Here is a 14,694-nt window from a genome sequence, read left to right as displayed (position 1 = left end):
TCCGTTTTGCTGGCAAGCGCAGGCAACAACATGTCGGAACGAAGCATAGCCGCAGCCAAGGCCAGAACAGCATTATTCAATGAGACTTTTACCTGGGCTGCTCGCTATGTGAACTTTATGCTGCTTAACTCGACCCGCCTATCCCAGAACGAATGACGCACAGCATACTAAACTTCATGTAATTCAAAAGCCGCCGGCATCATCACATTGTTGCAGCTTCAGCTGCTGATTACTATACCAAGCAATACATTTAACAACGTTCGGAATTTCCGTTCGAAAAAAACAGAAAACACACACGCACACATTTTTACTCAATGACGCCTCTGGAAACAGTATATTTCTCGCAGCCTTTCAACCTAGGACGATTATTCCAACTGCGTCGAACAACAACCCCACTTTTATTCTCTCTTTTTTTTTTGTCCCTTAGAATGAAACCCATTGCGACCCTGTGTACAAGACATTCTGCAAACGGAAACGTTTCCATAAAAGAGTGGGAAAGCATGGGGGGGCCGCCTTACCTCCGGCACCGCAACGCGCACCCCGATTGCATCGCGTACTACTATATCTTTTCAAGCTTTTCGCTGTCGCAACTGCAGCCAGCAACCAACCTATACAGCGTTCACCTGCCTCTCACTTTCTGATTTCTTTATTTTTTTTATCCCGTTTATCCGTCCACATTGCCACGGGCGTTCGTCGGTAGAGCCTCGGCACGGTTCTGCCGGGCAAAGCCAGAGGGCGCCGCCGTCGCCGGAGAGACTGGTATCCGCAAACTCATTTAGGGTCGTTTCAATGAGCGCCAGCACCTCGGGATTCTTGGGCGCAAAATGGCGTTTCGTCGCATAGCCTCGCTTTCTATGGAAGCCATTCGTCTCCTTGCAACTATCAGGGCCGTGTTCTCTGGGGGACGGGAGAGCTGCCTTCCTCCGCCGCCGCCTGAGCGCGCGCGCGTCAATAAATCCTGCCAATTCGACGCGGTGCCCGAATTTCTCCCCTTATGTATATTTATAACTGCTCGGGGCTCTCTTGCGCAAAAAAGAAAAAAAGAAACAGCCGAGCGGTTGACGACGCCCTATATGGAACCGTCGGCATTGCAAAGACATGCTGCCCGCCTCCTCTGCAGCCGGCTTCTGCATGGGCGTCTTGGAAAAGGAGCTGCAGGGCCCGGGGCGCCGGTAATGTGCCTTGGTACTGCTGCACACTTCCCCGTCGTAGATTCCCCTTGTTTTACCCTTTCGCGCATGCATACCATCGTTTCTCCCTCTACGTGTTATTAATACTTATCTAGTTCCCCGATTAAGATGACTAACAACTCCAATTGAGGAGGGAGAACAGGGCCTCGACGAAGAGTTGGGTAGATGAACTGTTAGGTAATATGGGTTCGAAAACATCCCCAAGCCGTGTTACCCTCGAAGCAAGTGTGAGCTCGTGGCCACAGCGGGCGGTATGCATATCTGCTACTCACTTGTTTCGCTATTAATATCTGCGCAGGCATTTTAAAGGTAAAAACATTCCTCAACTGCTGACTCCTTCCTCTCTGGGATTTGTTTTTTCAGCACTTACCAGTGTTCTCTGCCTCTATTTCTGCAAGGTGCCGATACATGGACTGGAAATAATAAGAGCAGTTCCTGGACACAGCGCTCCTTTACTTTTTATCAATTTGTTTTATGCAAACTAACCATCTCGCCGCACAAGTTAATTAAAATGGTTTATGGTTTATGAAGGTTTAACGTCCCAAAGTGACTCAGGCTATGAGAGACGCCGTAGTTAAGGGCTCCGGAAATTTCGACGACCTGGGGTTCTTTAACGTGCACTGCAAATGAACGAAAATATTTAAACACATTGCACGTGGCGCCCCGGCCACGGACGAATTTTCTTCGCAACATGTGCAGCAGATTTATACGAATATAAGTGTTGCCGCATAGAATTTACCGAACATCCTGCGTCCTGTATGTTATATTTTTCCCGCCTCTTGAACGCTTTCTACATGAAAGATATTCTGTGTGAGAATGGATATGACGTTCCTTCTGAAAAGAACCGAAACGGAAGAGGCCACTCCATTCCGCGAACCGGGTGGGATCACTTCGAGAGCGTTATTGAGGTTCGAATGAGGGATTTCACTTCGAGCACGTCTGAACAGACTTGCAGTGCCATCCCTGTTCAGCCTGAAGTGGCAGGGAACCGAACGTCGGACCTTCAACGTCCAAAATTTTCACAAGTGCTCCCGACCGAACGACCACCCCGCTTCGTCCAGGTGGGTGGGACTCTCACACCTGAACCTCGCTTCTCGGTAAACCTGGACAAAGCTCGGGTCTTTCTCAACAGAGGAAGCCCGAAAGCTCTCTTTGTGTCCCCATTTGCTACGGCGACGTCAGCAGTCCAATCGGAAGGGGGATCGAAAAGCAAGTCGCAGCTGCGTGTCGGCAAACACTCGCGCCTCCAAGCGTGACCCCTCTGACTAGCCTTCTCTGTTTCCTCGGGAATCCCTTTGCGCGACTCCTAAACCCGCCGCTTCACCTTCACAGCGAAGTTCCTTAGCCACTGGAAGTTTGCCCCGTTCTCTCGCTCCTCTAGGGCATACCGATTCTCCGTTCATGCCAGGAGCGAGCGCCCCCCTCCGTGGTGTAGTGGCAGCGCGGCGAGCCAGAAAGGAATGCTCATATCGGTCCCCTTTTTATTCCGAGCCTCGAAGCATGCAGCACGTGCAAGCCGCGGTGGCCGCAACGTCTTTTCTTTTTCATTCCCTGCTTCCCCCGCTCTCGCACTGCGCGCAGGCCGGCTACAAAATGGGGTGGATGCGCGAATATATCTACATAGAGAAAGAGATGGACGACACGCAGAACGCATCCGTCGGGGACTGCTGAGCGCGCGTGCGACGGGCAAGGGCGTGACTGCGCGGGGCTCCAGCTCCCCGGGCCGCCGCCACTGCATGAGTGAGGAGCGAGCAGCTTGCGGGGCCGTCCGAAGAGGACAACGAGACCCCTGAAAAAGAGAAGCCAAGGAGCAGCGGGAATAAGATAAAAAGAAGGAGCAGTATGCCGAAGAGGCATCGTCGCCGCATGCTCGCCCGCGCCCAGAAAGGCATCCGTTGCGAAGAGCCATCGGAACCTCCTCTCTCATCCGCCGCCTCGGCTCCGTAGCACACCCCTTAAGGCTCCCCTCTCCTTCACTGCTGGCGATGCACTGCCGTTGCTACCCCCCACCAACAATAATAAAGCACCAGCTGCAAGGGAGATGCAACCCCCTCGTGTCCTCACCCCCACAGGCCCTGTCCTGGACTTGCAGAGGCACAGGGGCGAGCGCGACCCCCTTGCCTGAATGACGTATACAACTCCCCCCTCCGCGAGGGGAGGAGACTCGGAGCAAGCGACAAGCCCCCCTCCTTCCTGAAGCAAGGGGCGCTGCCGGCTAAGAACTTGCCGGCCGCCGCCGAAGCGAGCGCCTTCCAGCAGCGCGCCACCGCTCCCTCTCCACCTTGTTGCCGCGGCGGCCGGTGGCCTGTGAGCGCAGAGCGGCCCGTGCAGCGCCCGCGAGTAGACTGCGTACGCGCCGCCACGCTCCGCAAAGCGGCGTGCCTTACCCCCGTCGCTCCTCGGGCCAGTGTGCATGCTGCAGCGGCGGCGCGCGCCGGCGGTTGCACCAGCGTGAGCCTCCACAGGGCCGCATATAAAAGCGCCCCCACGCCCAGAGCGGGCCGTCAGTCAGCGCTGTGACTCGGAGCCTGGAAGACATGTCATCCCGGCCGCGGTGGACCGTGCCAGCCGCCTACGCTCCGACGCCTGTGATCAGACCTGCCTCCGGCGTCGCCGCACATCGCGCCGCGCTCATCGGCCAACAGTGTTGTGCCTCGCCAGTTTGTGCTTGGTCGGCTTCGTCGTCGGTGGTGCAGTGTTGAGGTCCCCCGAGTGTGTCCGAGCCTGGGATGCGGCACTTGCGCCGTGCCACTTGAATCTTCGACGCAAGCACACGTGGTGGTGGTGCTGCTGCCATGCCCTGCGGGTCTCGGCTGTTCGCCCCACTCCGTTTTTCCGCGTTCTGCCTGCTTTGAAGAAAAGCGGACACTTCATCTCCGGCGGTGGCCCATGGATGCAGCGATGCGTTGGCGCAGGACTTGGCTGGCCACGGCAGGCCTCGCCTTCTGTCTCGGCATGACCGTCGGCCTGCTGCTCCCCTTGCGGGAGCTGGCACGCGGCAGCAGCAGCAAGGCGGAGGCCGGCTCGCAGCATGAGCGGCCGGGCAATGCGTCTTCCAGCGGCCCCCCTCCGCCGACGGGGAGCGCCGCTTCTTCGCTCAACGGATCGGACCTGTCGCTGCTACCTCGCCGCTCCGAGAAGGGCACGGTGCGAGGAATTTTCTGGGCGGGACCCGCGGAACGACTGGTCGCCGGGGGCTCTCTGGCCAGCGAAGAGGACGTGTCTCGCTGGCGGGCCACGGCCAGGAGATCGACCGTCAGAGCCGTGTACGAAGGTTGCGGCCGAATGCAGAACAGGCTGATTGTGTTCGACAGTGGAGTGCTGAGCTGCGCCCGCTACCGTCAGAATAACGACCAAATTCAGGGCGAACTGTTTTCCTTTTACCTCGCCCTGGAGTTGGGCATTCCCAACCTGCCTCCAGCCCTCCTCACCCGGGCTGCCGGCCGGAGCTGGGACCCTGTGCGATCCAGTCTCGAGCTCGCACAGTGGCGTTCGGACAGACCCGTGGTCTTGACTAAATTCGTGGACGACCTTGTTCCCACGTACATTCCCGAAGAATTCCGGTCGCCTACGACGCGTCGCCTGCATCCGCCTGATGTGGTCAACAAGACCGAAAAAGATATCCGCGACCTTGTCCAGTGGTCGGACCTGATTGTCTTCGACTACCTCACTGCGAACCTGGACCGTATCGTGAACAACATGTTCAACCTTCAGTGGAACCCGGACATGATGAACGCGCCGGCGCACAACCTGGTCCGGCAGAAGACAACGGGCCTTCTAGTATTTCTGGACAACGAGTCCGGGCTAGTGCACGGCTACCGACTTCTGGACAAGTACGAAGTGTTCCACAGGTCCCTCCTAGACTCTCTGTGCGTATTCAGGAGAAAAACGGCCGACGCTGTGGCCAGACTTAGCCGCGATCGGGACATAGGCCGAAGACTGTACAGTGCGTTCAACATCAGTGATCCCGGCATGGATAACTACTTGCCTTTCCTACCTGAGCGCAGCGTCAAGATCCTCAACAAAAGATTGGCACAAGTGAATTCCCAGATTCGGAGGTGTATGGATAAGTACGGCCATGTGCTACGGTAGGCCGTTGGCCCTCTTCGACTGTAGAGAACAGAGTGATACGTTGTCGGAAGACTCAGAGGGGTGAGTTAGTGCCGCAAAACACGTTTCCTCTTGTGATACGTACGTAAGGCTTGAGTGAGTGTTGCGTTGTACGAGCGGTCTCCAAAGATGCGTCTCGGCCCAGGCAGCGCACGGATAGTCAGGGCGTTCTGGCTTCCTAGGTAGTTGTGCGAAATATTGGGGCATACCGCTTTCTGGGAAGTCTAGAACTTCGTTTCTACGTATCAGTGCCTGTACTAGCAGCAAGCCGAGGCAGTCGGCAAGAATCACGTATCGGTCGCTGCAGCTGTAAACCAAACTTGTCTATACGTATGTACTCTAGAGCATTGCGTCGTTGGACGTGCTCTGAGGTTGCCTGGACAGAATCTTGGTACAGTCTGAACTTGGTAGGTAATTTATGAAGTGTTTCTTTTTTTTTCCTTAGTGATATCAGCCGCATCTCGTGGGCGGTCAGTGGCATGCAGACTCTTGTTAACAGATGGTTATGCTGTAAATGCATGACTGGTGCGCTCAACGCGCTCTAGAGCAACTGGAAGAGCTACTTTCTCGTGAATGCTGGGTGACGCCGACAGGTCTCCACAAAAGTATAATTTAACAGCCGGTGAAATTAATATTTCACAATATTAGCAGAGTGAACGAATATTTTTATTCGTTATCGCCGTGCTTTGCACGAAAAACAAACTGAAGCATTTCTTTGATTTGTTGGATGCTCGTCCCACGAAGCGCCGTAGAAACATTGTTTTTATTCTTGCGCACGAAAAATATGTGCAATCGACGCAGGCTCAGTTCACAATAGCTTTGATTTTTGACGTTCAGGAAAACGTTTTTGCTGATTGCTTGCAACAACGGTGTGAAATTTTGTGCCATTCCTTTCCTTGCAGAAAAAAAAGTTGCTATGCTACTACGTAAAAAGGAATTCTCCACTTGATAAGATACTGAAGGGTCCATCTAATACCAGATGTTGCTAAGAGCGTCACGATACGATTCGCTGCAATGTCTCAATTTCCACATGAGAGAACTGTTCTGATTATCAGTGTCACATAAACCTGGGATGGTGCAAAACGTCTTTCTTTCCCAAATACTCGCCACGCGCTCCCATCTTGCAGCTCTCAAAACAAAAGTTGAAAACAACGCCGGAAGCAACCAGGTGTTCTCTCCGATAATAGCTCCAGCTCGACAAAGAGCGCTCCTCTCGCGATCACGGTATCCACTTTTCCATCACGGTCTCCATCCTCGCCTCCTTATAACAGTGGGAGGGGGTTGCTGAACAAAGATCTAGCCGCCTGCCCTTCGCCAATAGCTCAATCAGTGAACACTTTTAAGCACCGTGTTACCCCACGCGAAAAGCTCGTGACGAGCAATGAAGCACCTCGTCGGCACGCCTTCGTATAAGAGCGATACTCCTCGCGGCGAAGCCGGCTGATCGCGGAGGTATCTGTGATAGCGGTACCTCCCGCTTCTAGCACGTCTCTCCACAGCCAGCACCGACGGCCTTTCACCGAAGATGCGTGCACGCTAGGCGCTATGTAAAGCTAACGAGAGGCAGAAAGATGTAAGAGCCCGGCCACCGGAGAGTCGTGAACCGATGCTCGTAACGCCTTTGCCTACGCGTACACCTTTCCTTCTTCCTCTCTATCCTTCCAACGTCCTTCCATTGCCCCGGCGGTCCTGGTAGCGTGATGCTCGCCCTAGACGGGCAGCTGCAGGAAGAAGCAGCAGCAGCAGCCATGCTCCTCGGAACTGTTCCTGTCTTAAAGAGGAGGCTGAAAGAGGGGAGGCCTGCTAGGCCCGCCCCTTAATGAGGATTTCATGGCGATCACTCCCTCCTCCTTCCCTCCCGCTTCTCCTTCAGTCGGCTTTACTACGCACGCGGCCGGCACCCTTTGCACCGAACGGCCAAACAGGTCGCTCACGACGCTCACCTCTGGGCTTGTGCTCGTAGAGTGCGTGCTCAACGGTCTCGCCGAGGGGGCGCTCGCGAGGGCGCGTGGTGGTGTCGTGACCCGCGTCTTGTTATCAATTACCAGTGTTTGCCCTTCTCCTCCCTTGTTCTTCCCCTCGTCGGCTACCGTTGTGCCACGGTCGTCACGACGGACCCGTAACAAGCGCGCGTAAGCGGCTGACTCTCGCTTCCTGGGATACCACACGGACGTCGCCGGCACTCTTCTTCGATATGAGGCTTGAAGAGAAGGCTCCCTTCCTGGTAGGGTGTCGGCAAGAACCCGGGCAGATACAGATCACCTCGCAACGCTAGAAGAAGGTTTCTGGCATTTTAAAGTACGTGTTAAATGGTGTCCAGCCGACATTGTTTGGCCCTCTTTCGATGTACGAGGACATACCGCTTCGCATGTCCGGCCGAAGGCTATCGGTTATTCGGGAGAGCGCGTCTGGATTTGTCCATGACAAAAGGGTGCGAGGCCAGAAGTTTCGTTTCACTTTCAGGAAGTCTTAGTGGAAGAATTACCTGCATTGGTTTTTCGTCTTCAAATATATTACGGTATCTTTTCGCCGCGTTCCTTAGTGCCATTTAAGGGTTTGAAAAAAGACGATTCCTGATATGAAGAAAATCAAGTTTTAGTTGCATTCTTAACGTCCGGCAACTTAAACACTGTATGAGATGTGCAGGTTTACGGTGCATGGTGCATAACACTTTGTGACAGTATGGGTTTGCGGGGTTGAGTGTATGTGGCTGTAGGCTGCATTGGTAGTTTTTGTTATGGCCAAATAGCGATGTTAACCTCAGTGCGGGCAACTCTCAGTTTCTTTCTTAACAATTAAGACTGAAGCTCAGTTAGTTTTCTTAACATCTACACTGAAGCTTAGTTTCGCGCGGAAATGCTCCCGAGTAGTGCTGCTCATTGTAGAGTTTTTATGATTGAAGCAATCTGGCGTTCTTTCAACATACTAAGGATACCGCACAGAAATCATTTCGTAAACAGTAGTCGCGGTACATGCATTTGATGTGGTTCTTTCAACTCATTCATGTATTGTTTTCTCTTCTTGAATGTGGTGACAGATAAGATGAAGGCAAAATTTTCGGTATATTTTTTTTTGTCGACTACATGCAAGACTGGTTTAGCTGTCTTTCGTATTCTCGTAACACCTCTCAGTACATAAACAACAGATTTCCCCTGTACTTCTTTTTGAAGGCATTGTCTTGCGTGTATGCGTTAGGTCGTGGATAAAGAGGCTTTAAAGAATTTATAAGCTTAATTTCCTTGCACAGTGTTCCTGAGCACGCAGAGCGCCTTGAGTGTGACAGACGGTTCTCAAAATTCAGCATAAACTGCCACCTGATCTAGCATGCAAGAGAGCTAACATAACAGACTTAACTATTAGTTTAGCTTTACTTTGCATCTGTGCTAGCTGTTATCAGCGCGTGGAACCAGCGAATTGTCATGTCGGCATCCATGTTTAGGTAACGTTTGAGGAAAGGAAAGGTTCCTCTTGACCCTAGGGAAGAGGCATAATGTGCTCAAATTTAGTTTAAATGCTTTGGTATGACAAGCAACGGAGACATAGATATAGGGTCTACCGTCCAATATCCTCGTACATTAGATGGGGTGCAATACATTGTTTGAGAAATGAGTGTATTGATAACAGTGGTTAATATAGTACCAAGCGAAATTCTACGAGCAGCCCCGCATGACAAACTCCAGGAAAATTTTAAAATGTGTAATCATTTCACAGCAGAAAGTGAAAATTTAAAGTCAGTAGAGCACAAAGCTAGAAGTCTTCTGTGTTGAACATGGCAGACGGCAGTGTGACCAGGCGTACTCTTTCGTCAGGGAGCTCTAGTTCCATAAAGGAAACTAAATCTTTCAGACTTAATTTTCGTATTTATAGTTTCTCGCTGTTGGCCCTCACCTGAGCTCTTGAAGAAAGAAAACATGTTGCGGACTGGAAATCGCTATATTTGGTTGCACTTCAGCAGTTCTAGCTGGTGCTGATCTTGAACAAATGTTGCATCAGCAAGGCGTGAGAAAGAGGCAAAGAACTTAAATAGAGTGGAGTTGTTTTCATTGCTTCAACTTAAAGGCAGTTTAGGCGTAGATAGTAGTAGTAGTTTATGCGTATTAAACGATTTCGCGTCATTTTCTCATCAGCATGTAAATTTATTGCGTTCACTGAATTGCCTGTTTGCCATTAACTTTGCCGTGTGTGCACAATGTAATTATTAATTCGAAGGTGTGTTTCTGGGCTGCTTTCTCTTGGTGTGCATTATTCTGAAAGTGCATACTTCCATCAGTAAATCCTTGCTTCTGTCGGATTTGTGTTCACATCAGCAGCCACGGCAATTGAATTGACAGCAATTCAACCGCGAGCAATTCGCAGCTGCCAGCAACTGTCAGCAATTCGATTCCAACATCTTCAAAGACTAAACGGCTTGAATATCTTAAGGTCCCTTTCACTGACAGGGCAAAGAATCGCGGAACGTTTGCTGTGCTCGTACCAGTACAACTCCTGCATTGGCTGTAGTGAAGGCTGAGCACTTTTACTTGTGTTACATCGCCCACACTGAAAAGGGGTTATGATTAGCATAACGCTTTTACAGGTGACTTCTATATCGCACATACCAAAAAGTGGGTGTATGACAAATCTAAGTTTAATGCTACATTCATCGGATGTCATGTGCCCGCCAGTCAGAGGAAGTCTAGTGTAGTGTTAGCAAGTGTAGAGGACCGTTAAGTAGGCTCGAACATTTTACTTAGTAGCAGAAAAAGGACCGCTACTTTTGCTGGCCCTCTAAAAACGGTGTACAAAACATAACTGCACCCTTTCAGCTCGCAAGTCCTTTCAAAAGCTCCCGTCCCGGCTAACGAGGAAAAAAAAGTAATCATTGCAAGCTGATGAATGAAACAGTGTGAAAGACTGCGAAGCCTTGACACCCATCCGCGAGCTCGAAGAACCGGAAGGCTGTCTCTCTTTCTCTCTCCCTCGCACCGTGAGAGCTAGATAAGATATGCGAGCGGTGTTCGCCGCCTTCTTATCTTCACAACAGCCCCCGGCGAGAAACTGCGCCTTCATAACAGTCGGCGTTAGCTACACCGTCGTTGCCTTAACTCGTTCCCCGGCAGTCATATACGTCACGGAGGTGAAGCCAGGAATTCGTACGCTCTACGGGAGGGGGAAGCCCCGTCACCCAGCCTGGAGAAGGAGGTGGAGGCTGAGTAAAAGAAGGCTCCGCCAACAAACTCGCGCGCTTTGCCGTCGTGCATGGAGCGTCATCTTCCTCAGCTAGAGGTCGTAAAGCGAGCGGCGGGGGCCGGCGAAAGGCTGCGGTCGTAAAGAACCGCGAAAGACTGCGATCGTCATCTTTACAGCTACAGCTGCATGGGGAAGGGGAGACAGGAGCCCATAGAATCCATCTCCGTAATACTCGCGTGAAGCGGGCACAGTTAACGCCATTAATTGCTCGCGGCTTTAAGTGTCAGCGTCCTTCCCGAGGTGTCATACGAGCCTTCTTGGTGGAATTGGGTGCCAAACATTCTTTGTGGACTTAGGTTGACTGTTCAGTGAGGACAAGCCGTGTTCTGAGGACTAACGTGAGGGTCAACAAGGACATTCCCCTTCGCGGGGTTGCCGCAGTAGGGCTCTTGGTAGATTAGGGTGTCATTCTTTGTGGAATGTTCAGTGAGGACCAACAAGGAATAGGCGCAAGAACAAGCCTAAGCTCGAGGCGTAATTTAATTTTTAGGACGGATAAAAACATTTTATTCCACGCCGACAGTCTTGCGCCCTTAACAACGCCGAATCACCTGCGGCCGTGTATCTCTCAAGTGTGTTAAGATACTTAGCTTTAATGCATGAATAAATAATTTTTTTGGCCGTTGTAAAATACTCGAAGCATTGAATTTCCATCGGTCTGATAACCGCTACGCCTTCGTAGGGCTCCTGACTTCCACACAGGGCGAAAGTATTCTTCCAATTTTGGCAAGCCTCATGCCTCATAGCGAAATTTGAGTAGCGTACTCTCTGCCTTTAATTTCTTCTACTTCTGCGGATAATATTATTCCTAGATGTTGCCAGTCATAATATCATCATTTAAGGCTTTGAAGTACCCTTAAACTTTCACCTAGTATATCGCGCTGAGCTCAGCCCGAACTCACCTTCCTCAACCAGCGGCCCATACCTAACACAAATGTTAGTTTTCTGTCTACCTTATGCACTAGGTAAAAATTACAGCGAGTAGCCTTTATTTAGCAAGCTCCCTACCACGTAGCGTGTTTGCACCGCGCTCCTTCTCGCCTCTCCGCCACTTAAGTGACCCCTGGCGGCGCTTCAGTTACTTGAATACCGATGCACGAAAAAAAAGCGGATATCCTAAGGGAATTTACGGGGGTGGGGGTTTAGTTGACATTCCGACGAAGATGCCGTTGCTCTTTGGTCCCTCCTCACGCAGGCGAATGCGTGTGTGTTCCACTCGCGAGAAATTGAGACATTTGTGGAGCGACGAAATTAATGGCGGAGCCCGAAAAGCAGGCCGCAGCGCCACCAAGCGGCCGCCGTCCATCGCTCCTCACGCGCACACGCTTTCCGAAAGACGGCAGCGCCATCTCCATTCCTTTTTTTTTCCTCTTCCCTTCCCGCAGCCCGCCGGCTCGTTTCCGAAGATGGCGTCGCTTTGTGTATCTTCTTTTGCCATTCCTCTAGCGATTTTTGCCTTCTCATTTATTCTTTGTATTCCTTTTGCTTGCTATTCCTTTTGCCGTCCATCTCTCTCCGCATACCCCGCCGGTCCCGCCAGCCAGAGAGGCAAGCGCTCGCACACAAGGCAGCCGTCATGACCTCTCGCGGCGGCGGGCTCATTTAGTATGTTCCTTCGGACGGCCCCATTTCATTTGTTCAAACGCTCTCCGCGCGCCAAGCATGCCTCGAAGCTGCCATAGGCGCCTGCGGAGGTTTCGAGCGCTAATCGTTCCGGTGTCATCTCGGGCACCCCTGCCTGCCTGCCCTGTCCTCTCCCCTGTTTCATTTATTCTTCCTTTAAACTTTGCTGTTTTTTTTTATTCGTTACTTTCCTCAGCACTCCCTCCTCGCGGCAATATGCTGCGTTTCGCTTGGGGCTAGTCTAAAAAGTGCGAGGACCGTTTGTATGCTGCATTCTCGGTGGCTGTACGTACATAAGCTCCGCAGTGTTCGGTGCCTCTTTTTACTTATTTGCATCGCGCTCCGTTTAATATAACATAGTGCCCCCTCTAATCTTCCCGTTTCTGCAGAAACAGAACTTGAAAGTTTGGTCGCATGTTGTTTACGAAGAGCTTACTGACGTCACCACCTTTCCCTAAGAAGGAGGAAGGTTGTTTGTTGGGTACCGGATTTCTTTAGAAGTTAATTGGTCGAAACTATTTTGGTTAGCGAAGAGGTGAATGACGTCACCAGCTTTCCCTGGGGGGCAGGAGGGTTAATTTGTCGAGGTACTGGATTGGTTTTGGTTTTTCTTGATCAGTTAGTTGATCGACAGTACTTCCGTTGGCGAAGAGGTCAATGACGTCCCCATCTTTCCCTAGAAGGGTTGATTTGTCGAGGTACCGGATTCCTTGAGAAGTCAGTTGATCGACACTATCAAGACGCACAACTGCTGGTTGTTCACTGACATTGTCAGAAAGGCGTCATAACACGGCGATGGAACTGTTGGATAAGAGCGATTTGTTTGGAGCCTTGCGTAGTATTTTCGACTTTTGAGGGACCATTTCAAAATTTTCTCACCTGGTTCTTCCTGTGTGGTCTTCTGCGATTGATCCAATTTTTTTTTTTCGCAATCACGCCTTCATCATAACGGCACATCCCCGTAAACAGTTACCAAAGGCGAAGCCTGCGGTGAAATTATCGGCAGTTCGCCGAATTTTGCAGAGCAAGAGAAAAATCGTCACGCTTTGAATAAGCTGGAAACTTATCACTATTTTACGTTTCTACCATAGGAGTGACTCTTTCGGTGAATTTATCACGCAGAAAAAAAAAACTGCGTTATCGGTGACGCTTTGCCATCCGATTTACATATTAAAAATTAATTTTCAGTAACGTTTGTACTGTGCATTCAGCTCGCATTTCAACCCGTTATGTTGCAAGCACTCAGGGGCCAAATATATTTAATGTATTGGCTTTTGAATGGTGTAGTTTTACTCGTTAACATTGCCAGTCCCTTCCACACGAATTATATTGTTTTGATGATTTGAAGTAATAGTCCTGTGTCGCAGAAACAAACCGGCGAAAGCAGTGCAAATATCGCTGCTACCCTTTGAACAAGCGAGTAATACAAATTCTATGTCGAGGACAGATGACTAATCCCACCTGTAGCATACAAAAACTCAAGTGAACTACACTTCTCGCAAATTCATTCACAAAAGCAGATCAAAATGTGTGCCTAAGCCATTCAAAGAACATTTGTCGCCGTCTGTGCAAAGTTATTGTTTAATCACCACTGTTTCAAGGTCAACAGCAAATAAATTATATATTATTCGTTCTTCCTCGAAGTGCCAGAAATATTCTGCGATGCTGTGTTCACTTACGTGCTTTTGTTTATGGCTCAGAGTTACCCAGAATTACGAAAAGGTACGTGGATAATTTGCATGTTGAAAAAACAAGTATGGAGACCTGTCTTGCGTTGCCCACAGAGGACTGCGTGCTCTGGGCTGTTCGCGTGGCGGAATCTTTTGAAAACAATAGAAAAAAAAAAGAACCTATACGTATTTTTTGCTGCCGCGAGGTCGCTTTCATAGGGCTGTCACCACGTGAAAAAAAGTGTGCTAGTCCCTGTATATATTTCACGTTCGCGTGGTGATCAGTCTGCTACGATGAATTGTTCCTCTCTTGTACTTGTCTGTGCACGTGTGAGTGCGTTTGCCTACAGAAGTTGTGTAGCGAGGTGTTCACGCGACTGTCTCTCGCTGCGTCGAGAGGCTATGTGTGTTCTGAGAGTGTATGCCGGTTCCGAGTGTAATTTATACCAGCAATTGTTGTAAAAATGAACCAGATGTTCTTTTTTTCTCTTAAATTTCGTATTTCTAAATTATATGTAAATATATGATAAACAAAATAAAAGCACCTTTTTTTACAATACAAACTGAGACATAATTATTTTGAGTACTTTTCTGCGCCATACCAGAGCTACTTCACTTTGTCAACATAGCAGACCTTGGGGGATATTCTCGCGCACTACTGCGTCAGGGCTGCTGCCTTCTAAACGAGCCAGCAATGTATATTCAGCTTGCTTACTTAGTGTTTTTGCTTGTTCGATATCTGAACTATTCTGAAGGCTTGTGGCAATTCGAAGGGGATGTCACCAGTATAGCGGACCCAGGAAACTTCTGTCCCTGAATCCAAGACTTTGGTTGAGGACTCTATGCAGGACTAAGAGTTTTGTCACACGCCG

The 14,694-nt window shown here is 50.4% G+C and overlaps 1 protein-coding gene across 1 annotated transcript; it reads left to right on the top strand.

The window, feature by feature from the left end:
* Positions 1 to 3,444: 3,444 nt before the first annotated feature.
* On the top strand, positions 3,445 to 14,376 carry fj (four-jointed box kinase). The gene has a single exon (XM_077637333.1). It carries the CDS (start codon positions 4,080 to 4,082, stop codon positions 5,280 to 5,282), a length of 1,203 nt encoding a protein of 400 aa, XP_077493459.1. The 5' UTR covers positions 3,445 to 4,079; the 3' UTR covers positions 5,283 to 14,376.
* The last annotated feature ends 318 nt before the right edge of the window (positions 14,377 to 14,694 follow it).

The sequence above is a fragment of the Amblyomma americanum genome, chromosome 9 (assembly GCF_052857255.1).
Source record: "Amblyomma americanum isolate KBUSLIRL-KWMA chromosome 9, ASM5285725v1, whole genome shotgun sequence".
In the NCBI taxonomy this organism is placed as follows: Eukaryota; Metazoa; Arthropoda; class Arachnida; order Ixodida; family Ixodidae; genus Amblyomma; species Amblyomma americanum.
This window is presented reverse-complemented; position numbering and strand designations above follow the sequence as displayed.